The 27,195-nt window shown below is 42.0% G+C and overlaps 1 protein-coding gene across 2 annotated transcripts in view; it reads right to left on the reverse strand.

Annotated features, from left to right (window-relative positions):
- Positions 1-27,195, reverse strand: part of capn7 (calpain 7) — a 75,156-nt gene that overhangs the window by 34,504 nt on the left and 13,457 nt on the right. For both annotated transcript variants that reach the window (XM_072283498.1, XM_072283497.1), the window contains exons 5-7: positions 24,718-24,921; positions 23,465-23,551; positions 1,885-2,011 (exon numbers count right to left, since the gene is read on the reverse strand). In XM_072283498.1, the coding sequence (XP_072139599.1) occupies positions 1,885-2,011; positions 23,465-23,551; positions 24,718-24,921 (418 nt within the window). The remainder of the gene's footprint in view (positions 1-1,884; positions 2,012-23,464; positions 23,552-24,717; positions 24,922-27,195) is intronic.

The raw sequence follows: 27,195 nt of genomic DNA on the forward strand, positions 1-27,195 counted from the left end.
AATACCCCTCTATCTGTAAGGTTGTGTGGTTAGGGTGTTGGGCTCACGATCTGAAGGTCATGGGTTCGAGTCTCGGCCAAGGCAGCGTGTTGTGTCTTTGAGCAAGGCACTTAACCACACACTGCTCCAGTCCACCCAGCTGAAAATGGGTACTGGCAAAATGCAGGGGGTTAACCTCGCGATAGACTGGTGTCCTATGGGTGGGGTGGGGTGGGGTGGGGTGGGGTGGGGTGGGGTGGGAGAGAGAGAAAAAGAGAGTCTCATACTCTCTGTCACTTCACGCCACAGAAACTGGCATAAGTACCAGCCTGATGGGCCAAAAGGCTCGGGACAGACTTTAACTTTTAACTATCTGAAAGGTACAATAGTATGGTTGACTTTCAACAGACCAAACCAAAATGAAGGCGAAAGAGCATGCAAGACAGATCAGAGAAATGATAGTAAAGAAGCACAAATCTGGGACGGGTACAAGACCATCTCAAAGGCACTCAACATAACTCCGAGCTCAGTGCAGTCCATCATGAAAAAGTGGAAAAATATGAAACCACAACAACACAGCCAAAGTCAGGCCACACTTCCCTTCTCAAACTTAGTTGCCAGAGAAGAATGGCTACTGTGATGCCAACAGTCACTCTGAGTGAGCTACAGAAGTCAATGGCTGTTACTGGAGATGAAGTTCAGGGCTCCACAATCTCCAAGGCTTTTGCACAAAAGTATGGAAGAGTGGCAAGGTAGAAGCCCTGGCTAAAAAAAATACATATCCTTGTCAGTAAAGATTTTGTAAAGTGTCATTTAGGAGATACTGTAAAGATGTGGAAGAAGATCTTGTATTCAGATGAGCCTAAAGTGGAACATTCTGGTCTCAACACTCAGTGGTTATTACATTTATTCCACTGTACACCTTGTGGCCCACTGGGCAGCAATCTTGCTGTTTCTTTAGCATTTTGTCTGTGTGTGTGTGTGTGTGTGTGTGTGTGTGTGTGTGTGTTTTTTTTTTAAGGAGGCTGAGTTGCCAGCTTAACACGCAACCCAGCACAGATGGAAAGCGTGCAAGGAACCGCTCCCGGGACTTCTCGCCTCAAAGTCTGGTGCTAATGCCACTACACTACCGGCCGGCTCAACACTAAGAGGTACATGTGGTGTAAATCTAATACTGTGCATCAGCCAGATAGCAACATCTCTACTGCCAAGTACGGTGGAGGGAGCATCCTGCTATGGGGATGCTTTTCAGCAGCAGGGACTGGAAACCTGGCCAGGATTGATGGGAAGATGAACGGCACTAAATACAGAAATCTGGATAAAAATCTGCTAGGCTTTGCCAGAAAGCTTAAACTGCAGAGAAAAATGGGACTTTCAGTACGACAACTGAAAGAACACTGCCAGAGCAACCATGGAGTTGCTTCAAATGAAGAAAATTAATGTCCTTGTGTGGTTTAGTCAGAGTCCTGACCTTAAACCCGAATGAACATCTCAAGCAAGACATCAAGATTGCTGTCCACTGCCACTCCCCAACTAACCTAGCACAGCTTGAGCAATTTTTCCAGGAGGAATAGGCAATTCTTGCTCCATCAAGTTGTGCAAAGCTAAAACAGACTTACCCAAAAAAGACTACTGGCTGTATTAGCTGTGAGAGCTGGGTCAGCTAAGTACCAAGCAAAGGAGGATGAATATTTCTGAATGCTGACATTTCAGTTTTTGAATTTTTAGTTTTACGTATTTTACAATTTTGAATACTTTTACAGGGCACTGTATAATGACTTAGGAGGAGAATACCTTGCTAGGATTGCTCTATCAGAACTGTGCCTCATTAATGGCCAATAATGAACTTTAACTTAAATTTTGGCATTAAAATCAAGCAGACAAAGCTGACCTTAAAAGACTGACCTGTTTTATACTGAAACTAGAAATAGTGTAGATCATTGTGGGGTTGTTGCAGAGGTCATCTGGACGGACCCACCTGGAAAACAATGCTTCCTGTTTTGGTGACAACACTAATTTGCCAGCACGGTCCCTGGGGAAAGAAAAGAGGTATTAAAACAGCAGATCTTCCACAGTGAGCTGGATCTTTAGAACAGTTCAATGTAGCACTTGAGATTCATGATCAAAGGTCCGTCTTGAAGCCAAGTGAAGGTTTTACCCACACAGGAGTAGGATGGAGGCTTAGAAACACAAGAAAACCTACAGCACAATACAGGCCCTTCGACTCACAATGCTGTGCCGAACATGTACTTACTTTAGAAATTACCACGGCCCTCTATTTTTCTAAGCTCCATGTACCTATCCAGGAGTCTTTTAAAATACCCTATTGTATCCGTCTCCACCACTGCCGCTGGCAGCCCACTCCACGCACTCACCACTCTCTGCATAAGAAAACTTAACACTGACATCAGCTTAAAACTGTGTCCTCTCCTGTTAGCCATTTCAGCCCTGGGGAAAAGCCTCTGACTATCCACACGATCAATGCCTCACATCATCTTATACACCTCTATCAGGTCACCTCTTATCCTTCGTTGGTCCAAGGAGAAAAGGCCGAGTTCACTCAACCTATTCTCAAAAGATATGCTCCCCAATCCAGGCAACATCCTTGTAGATCTCCTCTGTACCCTTTCTATAGTTCCCACATCCTTCCTATAGTGAAGTGACCAGAACTGAGCACAGTACTCCAAGTGAGGTCTGACAAGGGTCCTATATAGCGGTAACATTACCTCTCGGCTCTTAAACTCAAACCCACGGTGGACGAAGGCCAATGCACCATATGCCTTCTTAACCACAGAGTCAATCTGCGCAGCGGCTTTGAGTGTCCTATAAACTCTGACCCCAAGATCCCTCTGATCCTCCACACTGCCAAGAATCTTACCATTAATACTATATTTTGCCATCATATTTGACCTACCGAAATGAACCACCTCACACTTATCTGGGTTGAACTCCATCTGCCACTCCTCAGCCTAGTTTTGCATCCCTTCAATGTCCCGCTGTAACCTCTGACAGCCCTCCACACTATCCACAACACCCACAACCTTTGTGTCATCTGCAAATTTACAAACCCATCCCTCCACTTGCTCATCCATGTGATTTATAAAAATCACGAAGAGAAGGGGTTCCAGAACAAGGCACACCACTGGTCACTGACCTCCATTCAGAATATGACCTGTCTACAACCATTCTTTGTCTTCTGTGGGCAAGCCAGTTCTGGATCCACAAACCAAGGCCCCCTTGGATCCCATGCCTCCTTACTTTCTCAATAAGCCTTGCATGGGGTACCTTATCAAATGCCTTGCTGAAATCCATATATACAACATCTACTGCTCTACATTCATCAAGGTGTTTAGTCACATCCTCAAAAAATTCAATCAAGCTCGTAAGGCATGACCTGCCTTTGACAAAGCCACGTTGACTATTCCTAATCATATTATGCCTCTCCAAATGTTCATAAATCCTGCCTCTCAGGATCTTTTCCATCAACTTACCAACCACTGAAGTAAGATTCACTGGTCTATAATTTCCTGGGCTATCTTGACTCCCTTTCTTGAATAAAGGAACAACATCCGCAACCCTCCAATCCTCCGGAACCTCTCCTGTCCCCATTGATGATGCAAAGTTCATTGCCAGATGCTCAGCAATCTCTTCCCTCGCCTCCCACAGTAGCCTGGGGTACATCTCATCCAGTCCTGGAGACTTATCCAACTTGATGCTTTCCAAAAGCTCTTGCTCATCCTCTTTCTTAATGTCTATATGCTCAAGCTTTTCAATCTGCTGTAAGTCATCCCAACAATCATCAAGGTCCTCTTCCGTAGTGAATGCTGAAGCAATATGTTCATCAAGTAACTCTGCTATCTCTTCCGGTTCCATACACACTTTTCCACTGTCACACATGTTTGATCCTATTCTCTCACGTCTTATCCTCTTGCTCTTCACATACTTGTAGAATGTCTTGAGGTTTTCTTTAATCCTGCTTGCCAAGGTCTTCTCATGGCCCCTTCTGGCTCTCCTAATTTCATTCTTAAGCTCCTTCCTGCTAGCCTTATAATCTTATAGATCTCTATCATTACCTAGTTTTTTTGAACCTTTCATAAGATTTTCTTTTTTTCTTGACTAGATTTTCAAAAGCCTTCGTACACCACAGTTCCTGTATCCAACCATCCTTTTCCTGTCTCACTGGAATGTACCTATGCAGAACATTTGCAGAATGTACCTATCCCCTGAATATTTGTCGCATTTCTGCCGTACATTTCCCTGAGAACATCTGTTCCCAATTTATGCTTCCAAGTTCCATCCTGATGGTCTCATATTTCCCCTTACTCCAATTAAATGCTTTCCTAACTTGTCTCTTCCTATCCCTCTCCAATGCTATGGTAAAGGAGATAGAATTGTGATCACCATCTCCAAAATGCTCTCCCACTGAGAGACCTGACACCTGACCAGGTTCTTTTCCTAATACCAGATCAAATACAGCCTCTCCTCTTGTAGGCTTATCTACATATTGTGTCAAGAAACCTTCCTAAACACACCAAACAAACTCAACCCCATCTGAACACCTTGCTCTGGGAAGATGCCAATCAAAATTTGGGAAATTAAAATCTCCTGCAACGATAACCCTGTCATTATTACACCTTTCTAGAATCTGTCTTCCTATCTGCTCCTCAATGTCCCTGTTACTATTGGGTGGTCTATAAAAGACATCCAGTAGAGTTATTAACCCCTTCCTGTTTCTAACTTCCACCCACAGAGACTCAGTAGACAATCCTTCCATGACTTCCTCCTTTTCTGCAGCTGTGACACTATCTCTGATCAACAGTGCCACACCCCCACCTCTTTTGTGTCCCCCCCCCTGTCCTTTCTGAAACATCTAAAGCCCGGCACTCTAAGTAATCATTCCTGTCCCTGAGCCATCCAAGTCTCTGTAATGGCCACAACATCATAGCTCCAAGTACTGATCCACACTCCGAGCTCATCTGCTTCTTGCATTAAAATAGACACATCTCAAACCATCGGTCTGAGCGTATCCGTTTTCTATCAACCTGCCTATCTTTCCTCTCGCACTGTCTCCAAGCTTTCTCAATTTGTGAGTCAACTGCCTCATCCTCCGTCTCTTCAGTTCGTTTCCCACCCCCCAGCAGTTCGAATTTAAACTCTCCCCTATAGCCTTAGCAATCCTTCCTGCCAGGATATTGGTTCCCCTGGGATCCAAGTGCAACCCTTACTTTTTGTACAGGTCACGCTTGTCCCAAAAGAGTTCCCAATGATCCAGAAATCTGAATTCCTGTCCCCTGCTCCAATATCTCAGCCATGCATTTATCCTCCACCTCACTCTATTCCTATACTCACTGTTGCGTGGCACAGACAGTAATCCCGAGATTACTACCTTTGAGGTCCTGTTTCTCAACTTCCTTCCTAACTCCCTGTGGCCTGTTTTCAGGACCTCCTCCCTTTTCCTACCTATGTCATTGATACCAATATGTACCATGACCTCAGGATATAGTGGATGCAATCAGAAACATCCCAGACTCTGGAACCTGGGAGGCAAACTACCATCTGTGTTTCTTTCCTCCGTCCACAGAATCTCCTGTCTGACTTTCTAACTATATAGTCCCTTATTACTGCTGCCTTCTTCCTTTCCCTACCCTTCTGAGTCACAGCATCAGACTCTGTGCCAGAGGCACAGCCACTGTTGCTTCCCCCAGGCAGGTGGTCCCCCACAACAGTACTCAAATAGGAGTACTTATTGTTAAGGTGGACAGCTACAGGGGTACTCTATAGTATCTGACTCTTGCCATTCCCTCTCCTGACTGTTACCCACTTATCTGCCTCCCAAGTCCCAGTGTGACTACTTGCCTATAGCTCCTCTCTATCACCTCCTCAATTTTCCCTGACCAGACGAAGGTCACCGAGCTGGTTCTCCAGTTCCCTAACATGGTCCCTAAGGAGCTGTAGCTCAACGCACCTGGTGCAGATGTGGCTTAATGCTGAAGCAAATCAATATGCATTTTTTATGCATAAAAAGCAAAACAGTCTGGGTCAGATGTGCCAGGAGGGATGTATGCAAGCACCTTGAAAACATGTCCAAGATTTGTGGGGATTCAAGTCCATTCAATCAATTAGTCTCAATCAAGGGGAGGACTTCCAGGTCACCAAGAGAATGGCAGCGTAGGAAAAGGTCTCTCGACAAAAAAGAACATAAACTGCCCCAAAGTCGAAATTAGACAAATATTTAGTATTGCATAACTATATCAATAAAAGGAACAAGGATGGAGTCTAAGTACAAGAATAAAAAGTCTGCTCAGAAGGCTGATAAATATAAAAAGACGCAGCAAGACCAGGGGACTAGCTCCCCCATGGCTAGACAGGACGGAGATAATGTGGAAGAATCGGTGAATCTGACTTTGGTTCTTAGAGAGATTTGTGATTTCCGACAAGATATCAACAAACAGCTGGAAGGTATAAAAGGAGAAATAGGAAAAACTAATCTGAGGTTAGATGAAGCCGAAGTGAGGATTGTAGGGACTGAGGAGAGGCTGCAAAACAGAGAGGAAGTGACAGGAGAAATGCTGAAGCTACAAGAGCAGCTCCAGTGGAAGCTAATAGCCCAAGAAGGGAAAATGTGAGGATCTATGGAGTTCCCGAAGCAGCTGAAGGTAAACCTGGACTGGTGATTCCCTTCGTGGAGAAGCTGCTTAGAAAGAACCTTGAAATACTAGACGCAAAAGACCTACAGATAGAAAGGGCCCTCCACGTGTTGGCACCACAACCCCCGGCAGATGCCCGGCCCAGATCGATTTTAGTCAGATTTCTCAGTTACAGAGCGAAGGAAGAAGTGCTTAAACTGGCATGGCAAAAGAAAGGATACATGTGGAACAACTGTAAAATCAGTTTAGACCACGATTACGCACCGTGGATCCTTGCCAGACAGAAGGAATACGGGGAAACACGGAGGGTTCTGAAGGAAAACAACATCAGATTTCAGATCTTGTTTCCAGCTCGGGTAAGGGTCTTTTACGACGAAGGGACAAAAACCTACACTACAGTGGAAGAGGTAACGTTGGATCTGGCAGTTCGGGGACTACCCGTAAAAGTTATCACCCAACCGGAGTCGCTACTGGAAAAGATTTGGTGGTGAACACGGCAGTCAGTGGGGCAAGGACGCTCCACTCAATCCAGAGTGTCGAGCTACAAGGAAAAGCTGCAAGTATTCAGACGCGAATGTACGGAGAGTGCAGAATAATTGAGAAATCTCTGAAAAGAGTAAATCGTACTTAAAGGTAAAATGGAAACTGGTAATTGAAAATAATCTAGATGGAATAACTTGAATGAGAGCAATATGGTCGAGACATAAGAAGGAGAGAATTCTCTATGACTGTTCACAATGCGGAGGGCCCTCTAACACAGACTGGAGATAGGGGTTATCCCTCTGAACTGAGGCGGGTCAGTGCTCAGGCCTCACTGTTGGAAGTCGGGAAAAATTTTCAGATGTTCTATGTTCAAAAATGCCTAGGGTTTGGTTTTATGTTCTGGTTTACTGTTAAGGGATTGCTTACTGTTGGTTTAGAAAAGGAGAGTGCTTTTTTTTCCTATTAGAGAAAAACGCAAATTGAACCGATAAAAATAATTTCCTATAATGTAAATGGGGTTTTGAATCCAATTAAGAAAAATAAGATTATGTCTAAATTGAAAAAAGAGAGGGCACAAATAACTTTCCTTCAGGAAACGCACATGAGCCAATCCGAACATGCAAAATTAAAAAGAATAGGCTTTAAGCATGTGTTTATTCATAAGATAAACTGGGCCACAAAAGAGGAGTAGTTACTTTAATATCATGCTCTTAATTATGAACATATTTCAGCAGCTAAAGACAAGGATGGACGATTTGTAAAAATTACAGGAAGAATAGAAGGTACTGAAATAACATTGTTGAATGTTTATGCTCCACCAGGTTGTGAATGGTTATTCTATAGACACATCTCTCAAGGGTTAGTAACCTGCAGAGGGCATTTTAATATTGGGTTAAACCCTGCATTAGATCCTTCAACAACAGTTATTCAGAATAAACCTTTGACTAGGAAAGTGAATTCATTGATGGAGGAGCTGGGAATTACACCCCACTAGTAAATAGTATACACATTATTCTTTCCCTCATTCAGTTTATTCAAGGATAGACTATTTTTTTAATATTTAACATAGATAGATTCAGGATAAAAGAGTGTAATATTGCAACAATTGATCTGTCGGACCATAGTCCAGTCTCTATGTCTCTAATTCTGGAAAGGAAAATGAGGAAAACACTATAGTCATAGTCATACTTTATTGATCCTGGGGGAAATTGGTTTTTGTTACAGTTGCACTATAAATAATTAAACAGTAATTAAACCATAAGTAGTTAAATAGTAATATGTAAGTTATGCCAGGAAATAAATCCAGGACCAGCGTATTGGCTCAGGGTGTCTGACCCTCCAAGGGAGGAGTTATAAAGTTTGATGGCCACAGGCAGGAATGACTTCCTATGACGCTCTGTGTTGCATCTCAGTGGAATGAGTCTCTGGCTGAATGTACTCCTGTGCCTACCCAGTACATTATGTAGTGGATGGGAGACATTGACCAAGATGGCATGCAACTTAGACAGCATCCTCTTTTCAGACACCAGCGTCAGAGAGTCCAGTTCCATCCCCACAACATCACTGGCCTTACGAATGAGTTTGTTGATTCTGTTGGTGTCTGCCACCCTCAGCCTGCTGCCCCAGCGCACAACAGCAAACATGATTAAATTCACATATACTCAATAAAAATTAAGAAATTAAGGGGAGAAATCAAAGAATACTTAAGACCATAATGACACGGGAGAAACTTCACCAGTGATCTTATGGGATACATTGAAAGCTGTACTGAGAGGGAAAATTGTTTCCATTACTATTCACATGAAAAACATCAATGCACAAAAATTAGCAGACCTTCAAGGAAAATTAAAACAACTTCAAGTTGTAGATAGCAACAAAATTAGTTCTAATTTAAAAAAGTAAATTAAGAAAGTGCAAAGTGAAATTGATGATATATACACATTGGAAACTCAAAGAAACTTTCTTTACCCGAGACAAAAGAATTAGGAAGCAGGAGGAAGATCAGCTAGATTATTAGCATATAAATTACGTAAACAACAAACAGACAATACAATTCATAAAATAAAGAATCCAAAAACAAAGCTTGTGGAGAATACAATAGGGAAAATTCAAGAGAGTTTTGAAACATATTATCGAGAGCTGTACTCTCAACCCCGGGCCTCCAATGAGCCCTATATAGACACTTTGCTGAATTCTTTAGATCGACCCAAGCTCACAGATTTACAAAATGAATGCCTATTAGAACCAGTAACTGCCAAAGAACTGAATGCGGCCATCTCTAGATTAAAGGGTGGAAAGTCTCCAGGCTCTGATGGGTTTACCTCAGAGTGGTACAAATCACTGAAATCACAGTTAGTTCCATTATTACTTAACACCTTTAATTAGATCTTACAGAGAGGAGAAATCTAACCTTCCTGGAGAAAGGCGATTATCTCAGTTATTCCTAAAGAGAGTAAAGATAAACTAGAATGTGGTAATTACCGGCCAATCAGTGTTCTTAATTTGGACTACAAATTATTTACATTTATATTAGCTTGTAGACTGGTAAAGCTTCTACCTGGCCTCATCCACTTAGACCAGACTGGATTCATTCAGCAAAGACAAACTCAGGACAACATAAGGAGAATTTTACACATACTAGAACAGGTTATTAAGAATGGGACAGAGACACTGGTAGGGGGTTAGACGCTGAGAAAGCTTTTGATTCAGTTAGTTGGGTATTCCTATACAGAGTGTTAGGAAGATTCAGCTTTCAAAAAAAGTTTATTAAAGTAATCCAAACTTTATATGACAGCCCTACAGCTCGAATTAAGATAAATGGGGACCTCTCTGACTCTTATTTTAGAGAGAGGAACTAGACAGGGATGCCCAATTTCTCCTCTCCTTTTGGCACTATACATTGAACCTCTTGCCCAATTAATAAGACAGAACGAAATTGTAAAAGGTATCAAGGTGGCAGGGATTGAACAGAAGGTGGCACTATTCGCAAACGACGTTTTAGTCTATTTGAGTGAACCAGAAAAATCATTTATAGGACTGTTTTCACTACTGGATGAGTTCAGGAAAATATCAGGTTATAAAATTAATGTAAAGAAAATGCAGGTTTTGTTCTTAAATTATACAGCATCCAAAAAACTGCAGGATACATACGATCTTAAGTGGGAAGTTAAATCATTAAAATATTTAGGAATAACCCTGCCAAAAGATCTTTCAACATTAATTTCAGAGATAAAAGCAGATATACATAGGTGGAATCTTATCCCCTTTTTAAGTTTAAATTTAAAGATAAATAACATAAAAATGAATATTCTCCCTCAGTTACTTTACCTTTTCCGGACTTTACCTGTGGAGGTGGACGATAATCAATTCAGGGAATGGGACAAATGGATTTCCCGCTTTATCTGGCAAGGAAAGAAACCTAGAATCCGATTTAACACCTTACAGTTAGGAAAGGAAGGAGGAGATATGGCACTTCTTTGTTTGAGAAATTATTTTTATGCTTCACAGATAATCCCCCTGTTATATTGGTGCAATAGGGAATATAAGGCTAGATGGAAGGAAATAGAATTTGGATTGATTGACAGTTCTCCTCTACAGGCCTCAACAGCGGACAAAGGATTGATGGCCCAATTGGAAAAGATTAAAAATAGCTGGATAAATCTCACATTAAAAGCATGGTAGAAGGTGGCTTATTCATGTGGAATCAATAACATGTTAAAACTTTTCAGATGGTGTGCTTATGATACCGAATTTCTTCCCAGCAGAGGAGATAAAAAATTTGAACTGTGGATAAAGAAAGGTCTTACAACCTACCTCTCATTCACACATAAAGGTGTATTACAAAGTTTTCAATCCCTGCAGGACAAACATGGCCTAGAACACAATGACTTTTTTAAAAGGTACCTTCAAGTACGACGTCATGTTAACCAGAGTTGTGGATATACAGACTTATCAACAGTAGAATTAGAATTTTTCAAGATCCTGAATTCGGCTTACAGTTCAATACCAAGTAAATCAATTTCTCGATTAGATAATGCCCTCTCTCATGCCAACAATGAAAACATATTGTATATTAAAGAGAAGTGGGAGAAAGAAGCAGGGTTGGTACTTTCAGGGGAGGCTTGGGGGAAAATAAAGCAGCTTCGACTAACTCTTTGATTTGGCGAGAACATTGTTGGAAAAATATTATAAGATACTTCAAGACCCCATACCAGGAAAAATATAAGGACACAAATGTGGCGTGTTGGAGAAGATGTGGCTCCAAGGAGGCAAATTATTTCCATATTTTTTGGGATTGCCCTAAATTAATTTTATATTGGGAAGGGAATCACAGAACATTAGTTAAGGTATTTAAGATTGAGATACCTCTGAACTTTGACACTCTCTACTTAGGGCATGTATTGTTTTTGGAACAGAAGAAAGATATAAAGCTGTTGCAGGCCCTTTTAGCGGCAAGTAAGGAATCAATCACCAGAAAGTGGTTAAATCCAACATCATCTACATTAGAAGATTGGCATGAAACCATTTTGGAAATATTTAAAATGGAAAAGATGACCTACACTCTGAGAATTCAAAAGGAAAATTTTTAACAAATTTGGAATAAATGGATTGAATTTATAACCCCAGAACGAGCAGACTTTAGTTGACTCTCCTAACGGTTTATACTGTTTGTCTCACCAACATAGTAATAGTGTTAATGTAAGCACCCTTGGCTCGAATGTTTACAGTTCTTTTTTCTGGAAAATGTGGAATTAACATAAGTAAAGAAAAGATCTGGGGAAATTTTGGACCAGAAAGAAATGGACCAGAAGAGATACATGGAAATTAGTATTCAACCACTATTATCAATATTGTTTATAACTATTATCATTATTTAGTTTAATAGAGTGGAATTACAATTGCACATAAACATCTATTTGAGTGCCTAATTATTTTGTATATTATCTCAATGTGCACTTGTGAATATACAAATTAATATAGATTTACTCACATAAAAAATGGAAAAGGTTATACATGTAAAAAAAAGTTTGTGTATTACTTGTGAATACCTTATCCAAATAAAAATAAAATTTAAAAAAAAATTAGTCTCAATCATCCACTGGATCACTGAATATTTCCAAGTATTGTGAAACAGAATGCCGATGATTTGGCATGTAGGATAAAAATTGTTGGTTTAAACTGTGGACTTTGTTGTCCATTTTCAAGAGTTAATTTGGCCTGCTCTCTTCTGCTGATCTCAGCATACTGTAAGTATTCCAGAAGCAGCAGCAACTGATGTTCGAGAACACTGGAGGGAATTCTTAGAAATAAGCAACATGTGGTTGGAAGATGTAGAATTCTTGTGGGTAGTGCAAGGGTAAAAAGGCCCAGATGGGAGTTATATAAAGGTCTCTGAATAGAAGCCAGGATGTTGGCTACAATTTACAACAGGAGACAGAAAAGGCACGGCAAAGGGCAATCTTCCAATAGTCATGGGGGGTTTCAATATGCAGGTAGATTGCAAAAAACAGGTTGGTGCAAATTCTCCCGAGAGAGAATTTATAGAATGCCTATAAGGTAAGTTTTTAGAGCAGATTGTGGTGAGCCCGCTAGAGGATCAGCTATTCTGGACTGAGTGTTATGTAATGAGCTGGATTTGATTAAGGAGTTTAAGGTAACGGAACCCTTAGGAGACAGCGATCATAATAGGTAGAACTTGCCCTGCAATTTAAGGAAGAAGGTAAAGTCAAATGTACCAGTATTACAGTGGGCACGTGGCCAAGTGGTTAAGGCATTGGACTAATGATCTGAAGGTCGTGAATTTGAGCCCCAGCCGAGGGAACGTGTTGTGTCCTTGAGCAAGGCACTTAAACACACAGTGCTTTGCAACGACACTGGTGCCAAGCTGTATCGGCCCTTGCCCTTCCCTTGGACAATATCGACGTCGTGGAGAGGGGAGACTTGCAGCATAGGCAACTGCCAGTCTTCCATACAACCTTGCCCAGGCCTGCACCCTGGAGGGTGAAGACTTTCCAGGCGCAGATCCATGGTCTCGCAAGACTAATGGATGCCTTTATTTAGGGGGAATTCCAGAGGCACGAGAGAGGAGCTAGAAGGGGTCACTAGCACGACACCACTCATAAAATGAGGTCTGACAAACACAATCTGCCTAAATTAATAACACACAAGCAATTGTACTTTTACTCATCAATACTGAGTACACCATTTAAACAATCAAAGTCTAGGTTCAAAAAGTTATGTGAACTTCTGGGGTAATGCCTTCTACAAAAGCTATTTGGAGTCAGGTATTCCAATCAATGAGATAAGATTGGAGGTATAGGCTGTAGAGGTACCCTGTACTTCTCAAGATAGATCTGTTTACGTGCACCAAGGCTTGATCAAAACAAATTTCAGAGGACCTTACAAGGAGAATTGTAGAGGTGCATGAAGCTGGAAAACGTTACAAAAGCATTTCTAAAGACCTGAATGTTCATCAGTCCATAGTAAGAGAAATTGTACAAGTCTGATCAGCAGCTAAAGGAAATGGTTTGTGGAGGATATTGCTGCTAAAGGAGATTCTACCAGTTATTAAATACAAGGGTTCACATACTTTTTCTCTTCTGGACCGTGAATGATTAAACAATGCGTGTTCAATAAAGATATGAAAAGTACAATTGCTTATGTGTTATTAGCTTAGGCAGATTGTGTTTGCCTATTATTGTGACTTAGATGAAAATCAGACCACATTTTATGAGTAATTAATGCAGAAAAACAGGTAATTGCAAAGCATATGCAAAATTTTTCTTGCAACTGTATATAAAGATAAAAAAAAGGGATAAGAGTAGGCAATGGACAGCTGGAAAATGACACTGGAGAGGTAGTAATGAGGGACAAGGAAATGACGGACTAACTGAATAAATATTTTGCACCAGTCTTCACTGTGGAAGACACTAGCTGTATGTTGGAAGTTTGACAGTGTAAGTGGGCAAAAGTGAGCACATTTGCCATTACTAGAGAGAGGATGCCTGGGAAACAAAGGTCAGGCTTGGAAACAAAGGTCAGGCAGTGAAGACCAAGAAGGTATGGACAAGGGAAGCACAGCAGCACCTACAGGACTGCTTTGAATAGGTGGACTGGACTGTATTCAGGGATTCATCTTTGAATCTGAATGAATATGCTGCAGTTGTTATTGACTTCATTAAAACCTGTGTGGATGAGTGTGTGCCTACAAAGACTTACTGTATATTCCCAAACCAAAAGCTGTGGATGAACCTGGAGGTACATCGTCTGCTGAAGGCTAGATCTGTGTCATTCAAGTCTGACAACCCAGGCCTGAACCAGAAAATCAGGTATGATTTGTGGAGGGCTATTTCAAGGGTGAAGAGACAATTTCGAACAAGGTTGGGGGCGATACCAGATACACAGTAACTCTGGCAGGGTGTGCAAGACATTACTTTCTACAAAGCGAAACCCAATAGTATAAATGGCAGCGATGCTTCACTACCAGATGAACTCGACGTCTTCTATGCACGCTTTGAAAGGGAGAACACAACTGCACCTTTGAACGTCCCTACTGCACCTGATGACCCTGTGATCTCTGTCTCAGAGGCCGAAGTTAGGCTGTCTTTTAAGAGAGTGAACCCTCGCAACGCAGAGAAGGTCCCGATGGAGTACCTGGTAAGGCTCTGAAAACCTGTGCCAACCAGCTAGCGGGAGTATTCAAGGATATTTTCAACCTCTCGCTGCTACGGGCAGAAGTTCCCACTTGCTTCAAAAAGGCAGCAATTATACCAGTGCCTAAGAAGAATAATGTGGGCTGCTTCAATAACTATTGCCCGGTGGCACTCACATCGACAGTGATGAAATGCTTTGAGAGGCTGGTTATGACTAGACTGAACTCCTGCCTCAGCAAGGATCTGGATCCATTGCAGTTTGCCTATTGCTACAATAGGTCAACCACAGACGCAATCTCAATGGCTTTCCACACGGCTTTAGACCACCTGGACAACACAAACGCCTACGTCAGGATGCTGTTCATCGACTATAGCTCAGCATTTAATATCATCATTCCCACAATCCTGATTGAGAAGTTGCAGAACCTCGGCTTCTGTTCCTCCCTCTGCAATTGGATCCTCGACTTCCTAACCGGAAGACCATAGTCCGTGCGGATTGGTGATAACATATCCTCCTCGTTGACGACCAGCACCGGCGGACCTCAGGGGTGTGTGCTTAGCCCACTGCTCTACTCTCTCTATACACACGACTGTGTGGCTAGGCATAGCTCAAATACCAACTACAAATTTGCTGATACAACCATTGTTGGTACAATCTCAGGTGGTGACAAGAGGGCGTACAGGAGTGAGATATACCAACTAGTGGAATGGTGCCACAGCAACAACCTAGCACTCAACGTCAGTAAGATGAAAGAGCTGATCGTGGACTTCAGAAAGAGTAAGAAGAAGGAGCACATACCAATTCACATAGAGGGATCAGAAGTAGAGAGAGTGAGCAGCTTCAAGTTCCTCGGTGTCAAGATCGCTGAGGATCTAACCTGGCCCCAACATATCGATGTACTCATAAAGAAGGCAAGACAGCGGCTATACTTTATTAGGAGTTTGAAGAGGTTTGGCACATCAACAAATACACTCAAAAACTTCTATAGTTGTACCGTGGAGAGCATTCTGACAGGCAGCATCACTGTCTGCTATGGAGGAGCTACTGCACAGGACTGAAAGAAGCTGCAGAACGTTGTAAATCTAGTCAGCTCCATCTTAGGCACTAGCCTACAAAGTACCCAGGACATCTTTAGGGAGCGGTGTTTCAGAAAGGCAGCATTCATTATTAAAGACCTCCAGCGCCCAGGGCATGCCCTTTTCTCACTATTACCATCAGGTAGGAGATACAGAAGCCTGAAGGCACACACTCAGCGAATCAGGAACAGCTTCTTTCCTCTGCCATCCGATTCCTAAATGGACGTTGAAGCTTTGGACACTACCTCACTTTTTAAAAAATATACAGAATTTCTGTTTTTGCACATCTTAAAAAAATCTTTTCAATATACGTAATTGATTTACTTGTTTATTTATTATGTTTTTTTTATTATTACTTTTTTTCTCTCTGCTAGATATGTATTGCATTGAACTGTTGCTGCCAAGTTAACAAATTCACGTTACATGCCAGTGATAACAAGCCTGATTCTGAATCTTAAGAGGACCAGAATATGGAAGCAAGGATGTAATGCTGAGGCATTATATGGGATTAGTGAGGCCTCACTTGGAGTAATGTGAGCACTTTTGGGCCCAATATTTAAGAAAGATGTGCTGATATTGAAGAAGGTTCAGAGAAATTTTGTGAGAATGATTCCAATAATTAAATGTTTATTGTATGAGGAATGATTAATGGCTCTGGGGCTCTATATGCTGGAATTTAGAGGGGGGGGGGGGGGGGAGTCTCATTGAATGTTGAAAGGCCTAGACACAGTGGATGTGGAGAGGATGATTCCTATGGTGGGAGTGCCAAAGACCAGAGGGCACAGCCTCATGATAGAGAGATGTAGCTTTAGAACAGAAATAGAGGAATTTCTTTCACCAAACGATGGTGAATCTGTGGAATCCATTGCTAGAGGCAGGTGTGAAGGTCAGATATATTTAAGGCGAAGATTGATAGCTTCCTGATTAGTCAGGGCATGAAAGGTTACAGGAAGAAGGCAGGAGAATGGGGTTGAGAGGAAAATCGGTTAGCCATGATGTAATGGCAGAGCAGACTTGATAAGCCAGATGGTCTAATCCTGCTCCCTTGTCTTATGGAATGGGTGTAGTGTGAAGCTCTCAGGACTTGTTTCAAATAAAACATACGTTAAATAATGTTGACTTCTCCACAAGTTATAGTCCTTGCATTAACGAAAATAAATTATGCTTCCAACTGAAAATTAACATCAATTAAAAGTAGGAAAGCTTCATTTGTTTGCATTACTTTTCTTTCCTAAAACAAAAGCATTGCTCCGTAATGCTTCAGATGAGACAAATCATGAATATAAATCTCCATTAGCATTAGTGCCATGACAAATCAGACAATTTCTTTTGTAAGTACAAGAGTGTCTTTTGGACTATTGCAGTACTTCCGCCTGTCAGAATTAACTTCAAGACTCACTTAAACACTTGGCACATAACCTAGGCTTACAGCTGGGCAGTAAAAAAGCAGTGCAGTGCCAAAAGTCTTTAAGACAAACACTTATCTTTCTACTAGATATAAAATATTGCCTGACGTGATTTAAAAAAGAGGAAAAATTCCTTAGCTAATATTCAAATGTCAGATAGCATGGCCAAAACAAATATTTTTCCTTAGTTTATAGTGGTTCTTAGGTTAGCTACATACAACGTACATATAGCTCCCCCCCGAACTGGTTGAGTGTGCAATGCAGCAGCATGAAATTCCATTACAAATAGAAAATACTGAACCATATAATAAACTAGGCAATGTCTGTGGAAAGAGAAAGACTTAACATTTTAGGTTGATAACTATTTCTGCTCTTTTTTGCTTTCCACAATTGCTTCTTTACCTGCCGTGTGTTTCCAGTACTTTGTTTATTTTTTAAAATTTCAATTTGCAGTATCTGCAGTTTTTTTTTAAATCCACTAAGCACAGCACTGATACCCTCAACCCATGAATTGTGGGGCTCTCCATCAGTTTCTGAAGGACTAGTCTTAGATAGGCGTTGCCAGTCAAATCCATATCCTTTGACCAGATCAAAAATGTAAACACATGCGAGAAGTATTTCATTAGTTTTTTGGAGTTTTAGCAATGTAAAATTAGCAATATAAATCCTAGAACATGCATTAGATAACTTATTATGCCTTCTGCTGCTATGTGAACACTGTTTATGGCAGGAATCCAAATTAAAATTCTCTCTTCTCCCTTCTCCCATCCAGCAAAAGCCTGAAAGTATGTATCACCAGGCTCAAGGACAGCTTTTACAAGGGCTATAACACTAACACAATAAGATAGACTCTTAATCTCACAATCTAACTTGTTATGTCTGCCTGCACTGCATTTGTAGCTTTTACACTTTATTCTGCAGTTATTGTTTTACCTTGTTCTACCTCAATCCACTGTGTAATGACTTGAATTATATGAACAGTATGCAAGATAAGTTATCATTGGCAAATGCGACAATTCATTCCAATTCCTGTAAAAGGAAAATGCCCAACAGCTCTTGGAATACAGGGAAAACCTAAATTTCCTATTTGTTTTGTATGGCTTGAGGAATAAAAAGCAGAATTATTTCTGAAAAACAAGCAAATCACTTTCTCAGCATGCCCAACAAACAACCTGAAATACTTCTGGAAAAGCCAATAGTTACTTATTAAAACAAATAAAACTCTGAGACCTGACCTGATTTGTTTGTTTGTTCTTTATGCGCCGTGTCGTACGATACAGGCAATCATGGTCTTTCCATGACCATGACTGCTCTTGGCGATTTTTTTCCCCTACAGGAGTGGTTTGCCCTTACCTTCCTCTGGACAGTGTCTTTACAAGATGGGTGACCGCAGCCATTATCAACACTCTTCAGAGGTTGTCTGCCTGGCGTCAGTGGTCACATAAGCAGTACTTGTGATATGCAGCAGCTGCTCATACTACCATCCACAACCTACTCCCATGGCTTCATGTGACCCTGATAGGGGGCTAAGCAGGTGCTACACCTTGCCCAAGGATGACCTGCAAGCTAGCAGAGGGAAACAATACCTTATACCTCCTTTGGTAGAGACACATCCATATTAATGATCTGGGTTCAATTCTGACCCTTTTTTTTTTGCATGTTTTCCGTCCAGTGGCTCTGATATCTTCACATGTGCCAAGGACATGTTAACTGGCTGCTTCAAATTTTCCCCAGTTTATGTAGTTGGTAGGAAAGTACAGATGAAGTTGAGGGGTAGATGAAAGAGTATGGGTTACAGGGAAGTGAGTGGGTAATGATGTTGATGTGCTTGCTCTGAGAGTTGGAAAAAATTCGATCAGTTGTTTTATGTTGAGGGGACGTTGAGGCAAGAAGAGTTTAAAAGGAGACAGCTTTATAGACTGGGCGACAGAGTAGGAGAGCTTTGGCTCAATGGGGCTTCGGAGATAATGGGTAGAGGTGAGGTAGGTTGCCTGCGTAGAATACAGACAGGAAGTGTGTGTGTGAGACCGGTGTTCTATTCTCAGTGTCAGATGTGGGAAGTCCGGGAGACTCTCAGCCTCCTGGACGAACACATCTGCGCCAGGTGCGTCGAGCTGCAGCTCCTTAGGGACCATGTTAGGGAACTGGAGATGCAGCTCGATGACCCTCGTTTGGTCAGAGAAAGTGAGGGTGATAGATAGGAGCTTTAGGCAGGTAGTCACACTGGAGCCTGGGGAGACAGATAAGTGGGTAACAGTCTGGAGAGGGAAGGGCAGGAGTCAGAGGCTAGAGAGCACTCCTCCGGCTGTACCCCTTGACAATAAGTACTCCTGCTTGAATACTGTTGGGGGAGACAGAATACCTGCGGAAGCAACAGTGGCCGTGCCTCTGGCACAGAGTCCGGCCCTGTGGCTTAGAAGGGAAGGGAAAGGATGAGGATGGCAGCAGTAATAAGGGACTCTATAGTTGGGGGTCAGACAGGCGATTCTGTAGACGCAGGAAAGAAGCACGGATGGTAGTTTGCCTCCCAGGTGCCAGGGTCCGGGATGTTTCTGTTCGCGTCCACGATATCCTAAAGTGGGAAGGAGAACAGCCAGAGGTCGTGGTACATATTGGTACCAACGACATAGGCAGGAAAAGGGAGGAGGTCCTGAAAGCAGACCACAGGGAGTTAGGAAGGAAGTTGAGAAGCAGGACCGCAAAGATAGTCATCTCGGGATTACTGCCTGTGGCACGCAACAGTGTGTATAGGAATAGAGTGCAGTGGAGGATAAATGCGTGGCTTAGAGATTGGAGCAGGGGGAAGGATTCAGATTTCTGGATCATTGGGACTTCTCCTGGGAAAGGCATGACCTATACAAAAAGGATAGGTTGCACTTGAATCCCAGGGGAACCAATATCCTGGCCGGGAGGCTTGCTAAGGCTACTGGGGAGAGTTTAAACTAGGTTTGCTGGGGGGTGGGAACCAAACTGAAGAGACAGAGGAAGAGGCGGTTGGCTCACAAATAGAGAACGCTTGGAGACAGTGCGAGAGGGAGGATAGGCAGGTGATAGAGAAAGGATGCGTTCACACCAATGGTTTGAGATGTGTCCATTTTAATGCAAGGAGTATCATGAACAAAGCAGATGAGCTTAGAGTGTGGATCAGTACTTGGAGATATGAAGTTGTGGCCATTATCGAGAATTGGATGGCTCAGGGACAGGAATGGCTACTTCGAGTGCCAGATTTTACATGTTTCAGAAAGGACAGGAGCGAGGCAAACGAGGTGGGGGTGTGGCACTGTTGATCGGAGATAGTGTCACGGCTGCAGAAAAGGAGGAAGTCATGGAGGGATCGTCTACAGAGTCTCTGTGGGTGGAAGTTAGGAACAGGAAGGTGTCAATATTTCTACTGAGTGTTTTTTTTTAAAAGACCACCCAATAGTAACAGGGACATTGAGGAGCAGATAGGAAGACAGATTCTGGAAAGGTGTAATAATAACAGGTGGTGGGAGATTTTAATTTCCCAAATATCGATTGGCATGTCCCTAGAGCAAGGGGTTCAGACGGGGTGGAGTTTGTTAGGTGAGCTCAGGAAGGTTTCTTGACACAGTATGTAGATAAGCCTAAAAGAGGAGAGGCTGTATTTGATCTGGTATTGGGAAATGAACCTGGTCAGGTGTCAGGTCTCTCAGTGGGAGAGCATTCTGAAGATAGTGATCAGAATTCCATCTCCTTTACCATAGCATTGGAGAGGGATAGGAAGAGACAAGTTAGGAAAGCATTTAATTGGAGTAAGGGGAAATATGAGACTATCAGGAAGGAACTTGGAAGCATAAATTGGGAACAGATGTTCTCAGGGAAATGTACAGAAGAAATGTGGCAAATGTTCAGGGGATATTTGCGTGGAGTTCTGCATAGGTACGTTCCAATGAGACGGGAAGGATGGTGGGATACAGAAACCGTGGTGTACTAAGGCTGTTGTAAATCTAGTCAAGAAGAAAAGAAGAGCTTACAAAAGGTTCAAAAAACTAGGTAATGATAGAGATCCAGATCTAGAAGATTATAAGGCTAGCGGGAATGAGCTTAAGAAAGAAATTAGGAGAGCCAGAGGGGGCCATGAGAAGGCAGACAGGATCAAGGAAAATCTCAACGCATTCTACAAATATGTGAAGAGCAAGAGGATAAGACGTGAGAGAATAGGATCAATCATGTGTGACAGTGGAAAGGTGTATATGGAACCAGAGGAGATAGCAGAGGTAATTAATGAATTAATAATAGTTATTATAGGGATGACTTACAGCGGACTGAAAACTTGAACATGTAGACATTAAGAAAGAGGATGTGCTGGAACTTTTGGAAAGCATCAAGTTGGATAAGTCATGGGGACCGCATGAGATGCACCCCAGACTACTGTGGGAGGTGAGGGAGGAGATTGCTGAGCCCCTGGTGATGATCTTTGCATCATCAATGGGGACAGGACAGGTTCCAGGGGATTAGAGGGTTGCGGATGTTGTTCCATTATTCCAGAAAAGGAGCAGAGACAGCCCAGGAAATTATAGATCAGTGAGTCTTACTTTAGTGGTTGGTAAGTTGATGGAGAAGATCCTGAGAGGCAGGACTTATGAACATTTGGAGAGGTATAATATAATTAGGAATAGTCAGTATGGCTTTGTCAAAGGCAGATCGTGCTTTACAAGCCTGATTGAATTTTTTGAAATGTGACTAAACACACTGATGAGGTTAGAGCAGATGTAGTGTATATGGATTTCAGCAAGGCATTTGACAAGGTACCGCATGCAAGGCTTATTGAGAAAGTAAGGAAGCATGGGATCTGAGGGGACATTGCTTTGTGGATCCAGAACTGGCTTGCCTACAGAAGGCAAAGTGTGATTGTAGACAGGTCATATTTTGCATGGAGGGTCGGTCACCAGTGGTGTACCTCAGGGACCTGTTCTGGAACCCCTATTCGTCGTGACTTTTATAAATGACCTGCATGAGGAAGTAGAGGGATACATTAGTAAATTTGCTGATGACACAAAGGTTGGGGGTGTTGTGGATAGTGTGGATGGCTATCAGAGGTTACAGTGGCACACTGATAGGATGCAAAACTGGGCTGAGAAGTGGCAGATGGAGTTCAACTCAGATAAGTGTGAGGTGGTTCATTTAGGTACGTCAAATATGATGGCAGAATATAGTATTAATGGTAAGACTCTTGGCAGTGCGGAGGATCAGAGGGATCTTTGGTTCAGAGTCTATAGGACACACAAATCTGCTGCGCAGGTTGACACTGTGGTTAATAAGCATACAGTGCATTGGCCCTCAAAGATGGGATTGACTTTAGGAGCCGAGGGGTAACGTTGCAGCTATATAGGACCCTGGTCAGACCCCACCTGGAGTACTGTGCTCAGTTCTGGTCGCCTCACTGTAGGAAGGATGTGGAAACCATAGAAAGGGTGCAGGGGAGATTTACAAGGATGTTGCCTGGATTGGGGAGCATGCCTTATGTGAATAGGTTGAGTGAACTCGGCCTTTTTTCCTCATAGCGATGGAGGATGAGAGGTGACCTGATAGGAGGTGTATAAGATGATGTGAGGCCTTGATCATGTGGGTAGTCAGAGGCTCTTTCCAAGGGCTGAAATGGCTAGCACAGGAGGGCACAGTTTTAAGGTGCTTGGAAGTAGGTACAGAGGAGGTATCAGGGGTAAGTTGTTTTTTTATGCAGAGAATGGTGAGTGTGTGGAATGGGCTGTTGGCGACGGTGGTGGTGGCGAATACGATAGGGTCTTTGAAGATACTCCTGAACAGGTACATGGAGCTCAGAAAAATAGAGGGCTATGGGTAACCCTAGGTAATTTCTAGGGTAAGGACATGTTCTGCACAGCTTTGTGGGCTGAAGGGCATGTATTGTGCTGTAGGTTTTCTATGTTTCTGTGAGATCTTTCCCTCATGTTAACACATTCCAGAAGTTTAATATTACATCTTCATTTTAAATGTAAATGATCCGATGATTCCTATTTTATTGAATACTAGATTTAATTATTCTGTGCGGCATCGTGGATGGAAATCATCACAAAAAATACAATGCTCATATTTTTATATTCCAACATTGACCATAACTTGTTTATTCCTAATTCCAGCCATAATTATTATCAACTGTATTTTGTATCACAAATGCATGATCTGCAAGATATTTCAAGTTTCTAACACTGGTTTGAAATCAGAAACACAGGCAACTTACGAGAATGGCATTGGAAATGCAAACCGTTCCTTAAGATCCACACTCATGAAAGGTACATACTCAATTCGATTAATTTTGGAAGTTTTCCTGCAAAGAGAAAGAGCAGAAAAAGCCATTAAATAAAAGGATAACTTTTAAAACGTAGTAATGTTCACATTATCAAACACTACATAATGGGCATATCTGGAAAATCTGGTTGCTTCCCAAAATTAAATATTTTTGGATCCGGTGGATGGATCCAAGCTCTTTGGTGTGACAAGCAATCAAAGTAGGACTCAATGCGGAGCAGTGTGGGTCCAGGTTCTCAGTATGAATGTCAAAGAAAGAAACCTTTAATATTAATAAGTGTGGGATACTTCTGATGACGACTCAATAATCTGAAACCCTGAGCTGAACCAAGGTAAATTCAGTTTACCATTCAGCCATGTGGCTCAAGACCCCACCTGCTACACTGAAGGTAGCCCGATGCAATGGACTAGATAAGCTGCCTCTCCAATCCAAGAGTAAGGCAATGAAATGTGGGGCAGCCCGAGTGGCAAGTAGTAAAACAGAAGGCCTTGCCCAGTGAAGGTTCTGATAGACTTTGTCAGAAGGACGAGGAGCCAGAGCTCTTCATCAGATGAGGAGTCTTTGATGTGAAATGCACTCTGCTTCCCTTTCTACTGATATGTATTACTGATGACCGTTTCCAGTGTTTTTTAAAAATTTAAAACATATTAACTTTATTGTAAATAAAAAATGAAAACACTTGCAAACAGTAAAAAAAACACAAATATTTGAAGATAAAAACAAGTTGCATTGTTTTTTCCTTCTTAATCTCCAAAGCATAAGTCCCCATTCAGATAAGAAGGGTCTCTGATCCAGCGCCAGTTCCTGGCTGATGTAGGATCACAGAGACAGATTTCCAAGAATAACAGAAATTTTAAAAAGCCCTAGGGCTATGGGCTTTTCTCTGAACCACTGACTAAGTTGGCCTGATTGTGCCCAATGATTTTATTTCTTGTTACTTAGGATACTCATGCGATGAAAATTGCAGGTATTTTCAGTTTTTGCTTTCAGCTTAAAAACTAAAATTTAGTTCCTTGCAATATTTTCAACAAGTAAACAGTGGCTACAATTAATTTTTTCCACCAGCTGAAAATGTTCTTCAAGATATTCAAAGGTGAAGGGCCTTTTATTTAACCTTTACGTAAAGCATTTCCTGACAATATTCTAAAGCTGGAGCCATGCTATGAATTTTTTAATGTTCTCACCGCAAAACTTCAATTTCTTCTGCAGAGTAAAGCTGACCCTGACTTGACAAATCACTGCCTTGAATTCTAGATAACTGTGGTTTATCATTCAGAGAAAAATCTGATCCCAGAGGTTGGAAAGTTCGAACTGGCTGACTTGCTTTTGCTGCAGCATGCTTTCTTTCTTGAGACAGCTTGGTCACTGAATCCTTTAGTGCTTCGGCTCTAAATGAGAACAGAAGGCCAAGTTAGTTATAAAGCATTTCGCACATTCATGACATCCTGTTTTTTTTTAAAAAAAGGACCAAGGCAACAGATGCATGTGAACATCAACATCTCCAAGTTTTCTTATCATATATCATTCCATCTTGGACATCTATTGTTGATGTTTGTTTGTCAGTGAGATTAAACTCATGTCCTAACAGCAGTCTTGAGTACATTCAGGTTTAAAAACAAAAGTATCTCATTCACTGTACAAAGAGCAATTAGGGATTAGTAATAAATTCCGGACTTGCAGAATTCTTAATCCTACAGTTCAACAATGATTGAGTGAAATGTACCCATATTCAAACTATGCAACTTTCCCTGGTTAGCCTATTGACATTTTGTCACACTGCCCCACTGCTCTTATAGTGAAAACCGCCCCACTGCTTTTATAGTGAAAACCACCAGATGTTATATTCATAATAGACCACCTTATAAAAAGACAAGAACTCTTATCTCTAAAGTTTTCATGGAATCGTAGATGTGTTCAGCTCAGTTTCGCTTCACTCATCTATGTTGAGCATGATGCCTATCCTTGGTAAGCTTACTGGTCCACAACACGTCCATGCCTCTATTTACTGTTCCTATCCAAGTGCCTGTCCAAATGCCTTTTAAATGTTCTAACTGTATCTGCCTCCAAAATCTCCTCTAGTAGCTCGTTCCTGATATTCACTGTTCTCTGGGTGAAAAGCTTACCCCTCAGACCTCCTTTGAATTTCTTTCCTCTCAACTTATACTAATCCCCTCAAGTTTTAGACTGCCGTACATTGGGGAAAAATTACTCTGACTATCTGACCTTTTAGTCAAGTTTACTGTCATTTAACTCTATACGTGTATACTGTCAACGACTTGTTTCTCCTGACCAGGGTGAAAAGCACAGTAGTACACATACACACAAAGTACAACGCACAATAACTTTGAAAAGCAAGGATAAAATCTACAGATGAATTACACAGGAACAAAGAAAGTAAAGTGCATAAATTAAATATTGTAAGGTATAGAACATATCAGCCAGTGACATTTTGAATGCGATGCAGCAGGGAGTTCAGAAGCCTAATGGCTAGAGGTAAGAAACTGCTTAATCCTGACCGTTCTTGTTTTTGAGCATCGGACTCTCCTGCCTGATGGTAGAAAGTCAAGGAGGACGCTGTATGGATGGGTGGGATCTTTGATAATAGTAAGGGCCATGCATACACCGTGCTCCTGATTAATGTCCCTGATGGATGGTAGGGAGACCCCTACGATCCTCTCAGCCATTCTCACAGGACTTTGTAGAGACTTCCAGTCCAATGCTCGGCTGCTCCCATACCAGATGGGGATGCAACTTCTCAGGACCCCCTCAATGTTGCTCCTGTAAAATTCAGTTAAGATGGAAGTGGGGGGGTGACCTCGCTTGCCTCAATTTCCGTAGGAAGGAGAGGTGCTGCTGTGCCTTCTCGTTCAGGAAGGTGATATTGAGGGATCAGTGAGGTCATCTATGATGTGAACACCCAGGAACTTGGGGCACTTAACTTAATGTCACTTATCAATTTATAAACTTCTATGAAGCCTTCTAGTTCCAGTGAAAATTAACCCAGTTTATTCAATCCCTGGTTTCACTACAGCCCTCTATTCCAGACACCATTCCAGTGAATCACTTTTACACTCTATTGACACCACTCTGCCACTGTGGTGACCAAAGCTGTTCACAACATTCTAAGTACAGTCAAAGCTCCAGTCCAACGTTTAATCCATGGATTGAGATCAATTAATCATAAAGGCAATATAAAATCGCTTTGGCCACTCTGTGCAACTTGCAGCTTGGAAGAGGTGCTGGCCCTGAGTAAGTTGTCCGTTGAGATTTCCTTTTCAATTACCATGTCAGTGGTACTTAGTGTAGTTTAAATGGCCGTTGTGTATTCTTCATGCCGGATATTGGAGTCCTGGGAGACCCAGAGTCTTCCAGGGATGTACATCTGGCTGAAGTGCATCCAGCTGCATCTCCTTGAAGACTGTATTAGGAACCTGGAGCAGCAAGTGGATGACCTTTGGCTTGAACGGGAGAGGGAAAGAGATCATTGATCAGAGTTACAGTTAAGTAGGTACCCCTAGGAGATTGCAGGAGGCGGGTAGCTGGGTGACTATCAGAAGAAATGGGAAAGATAATAGGCAGTTAGCGCAAAGCACCCCTGTGGCCATTCCCCTAAATAATGAGTATTATGTTTTTGGATACAGTTGTGGGGGATGACCTCCCAG

Source organism: Mobula birostris, chromosome 19, assembly GCF_030028105.1.
Source record: "Mobula birostris isolate sMobBir1 chromosome 19, sMobBir1.hap1, whole genome shotgun sequence".
Lineage (NCBI taxonomy): Eukaryota > Metazoa > Chordata > Chondrichthyes > Myliobatiformes > Myliobatidae > Mobula > Mobula birostris.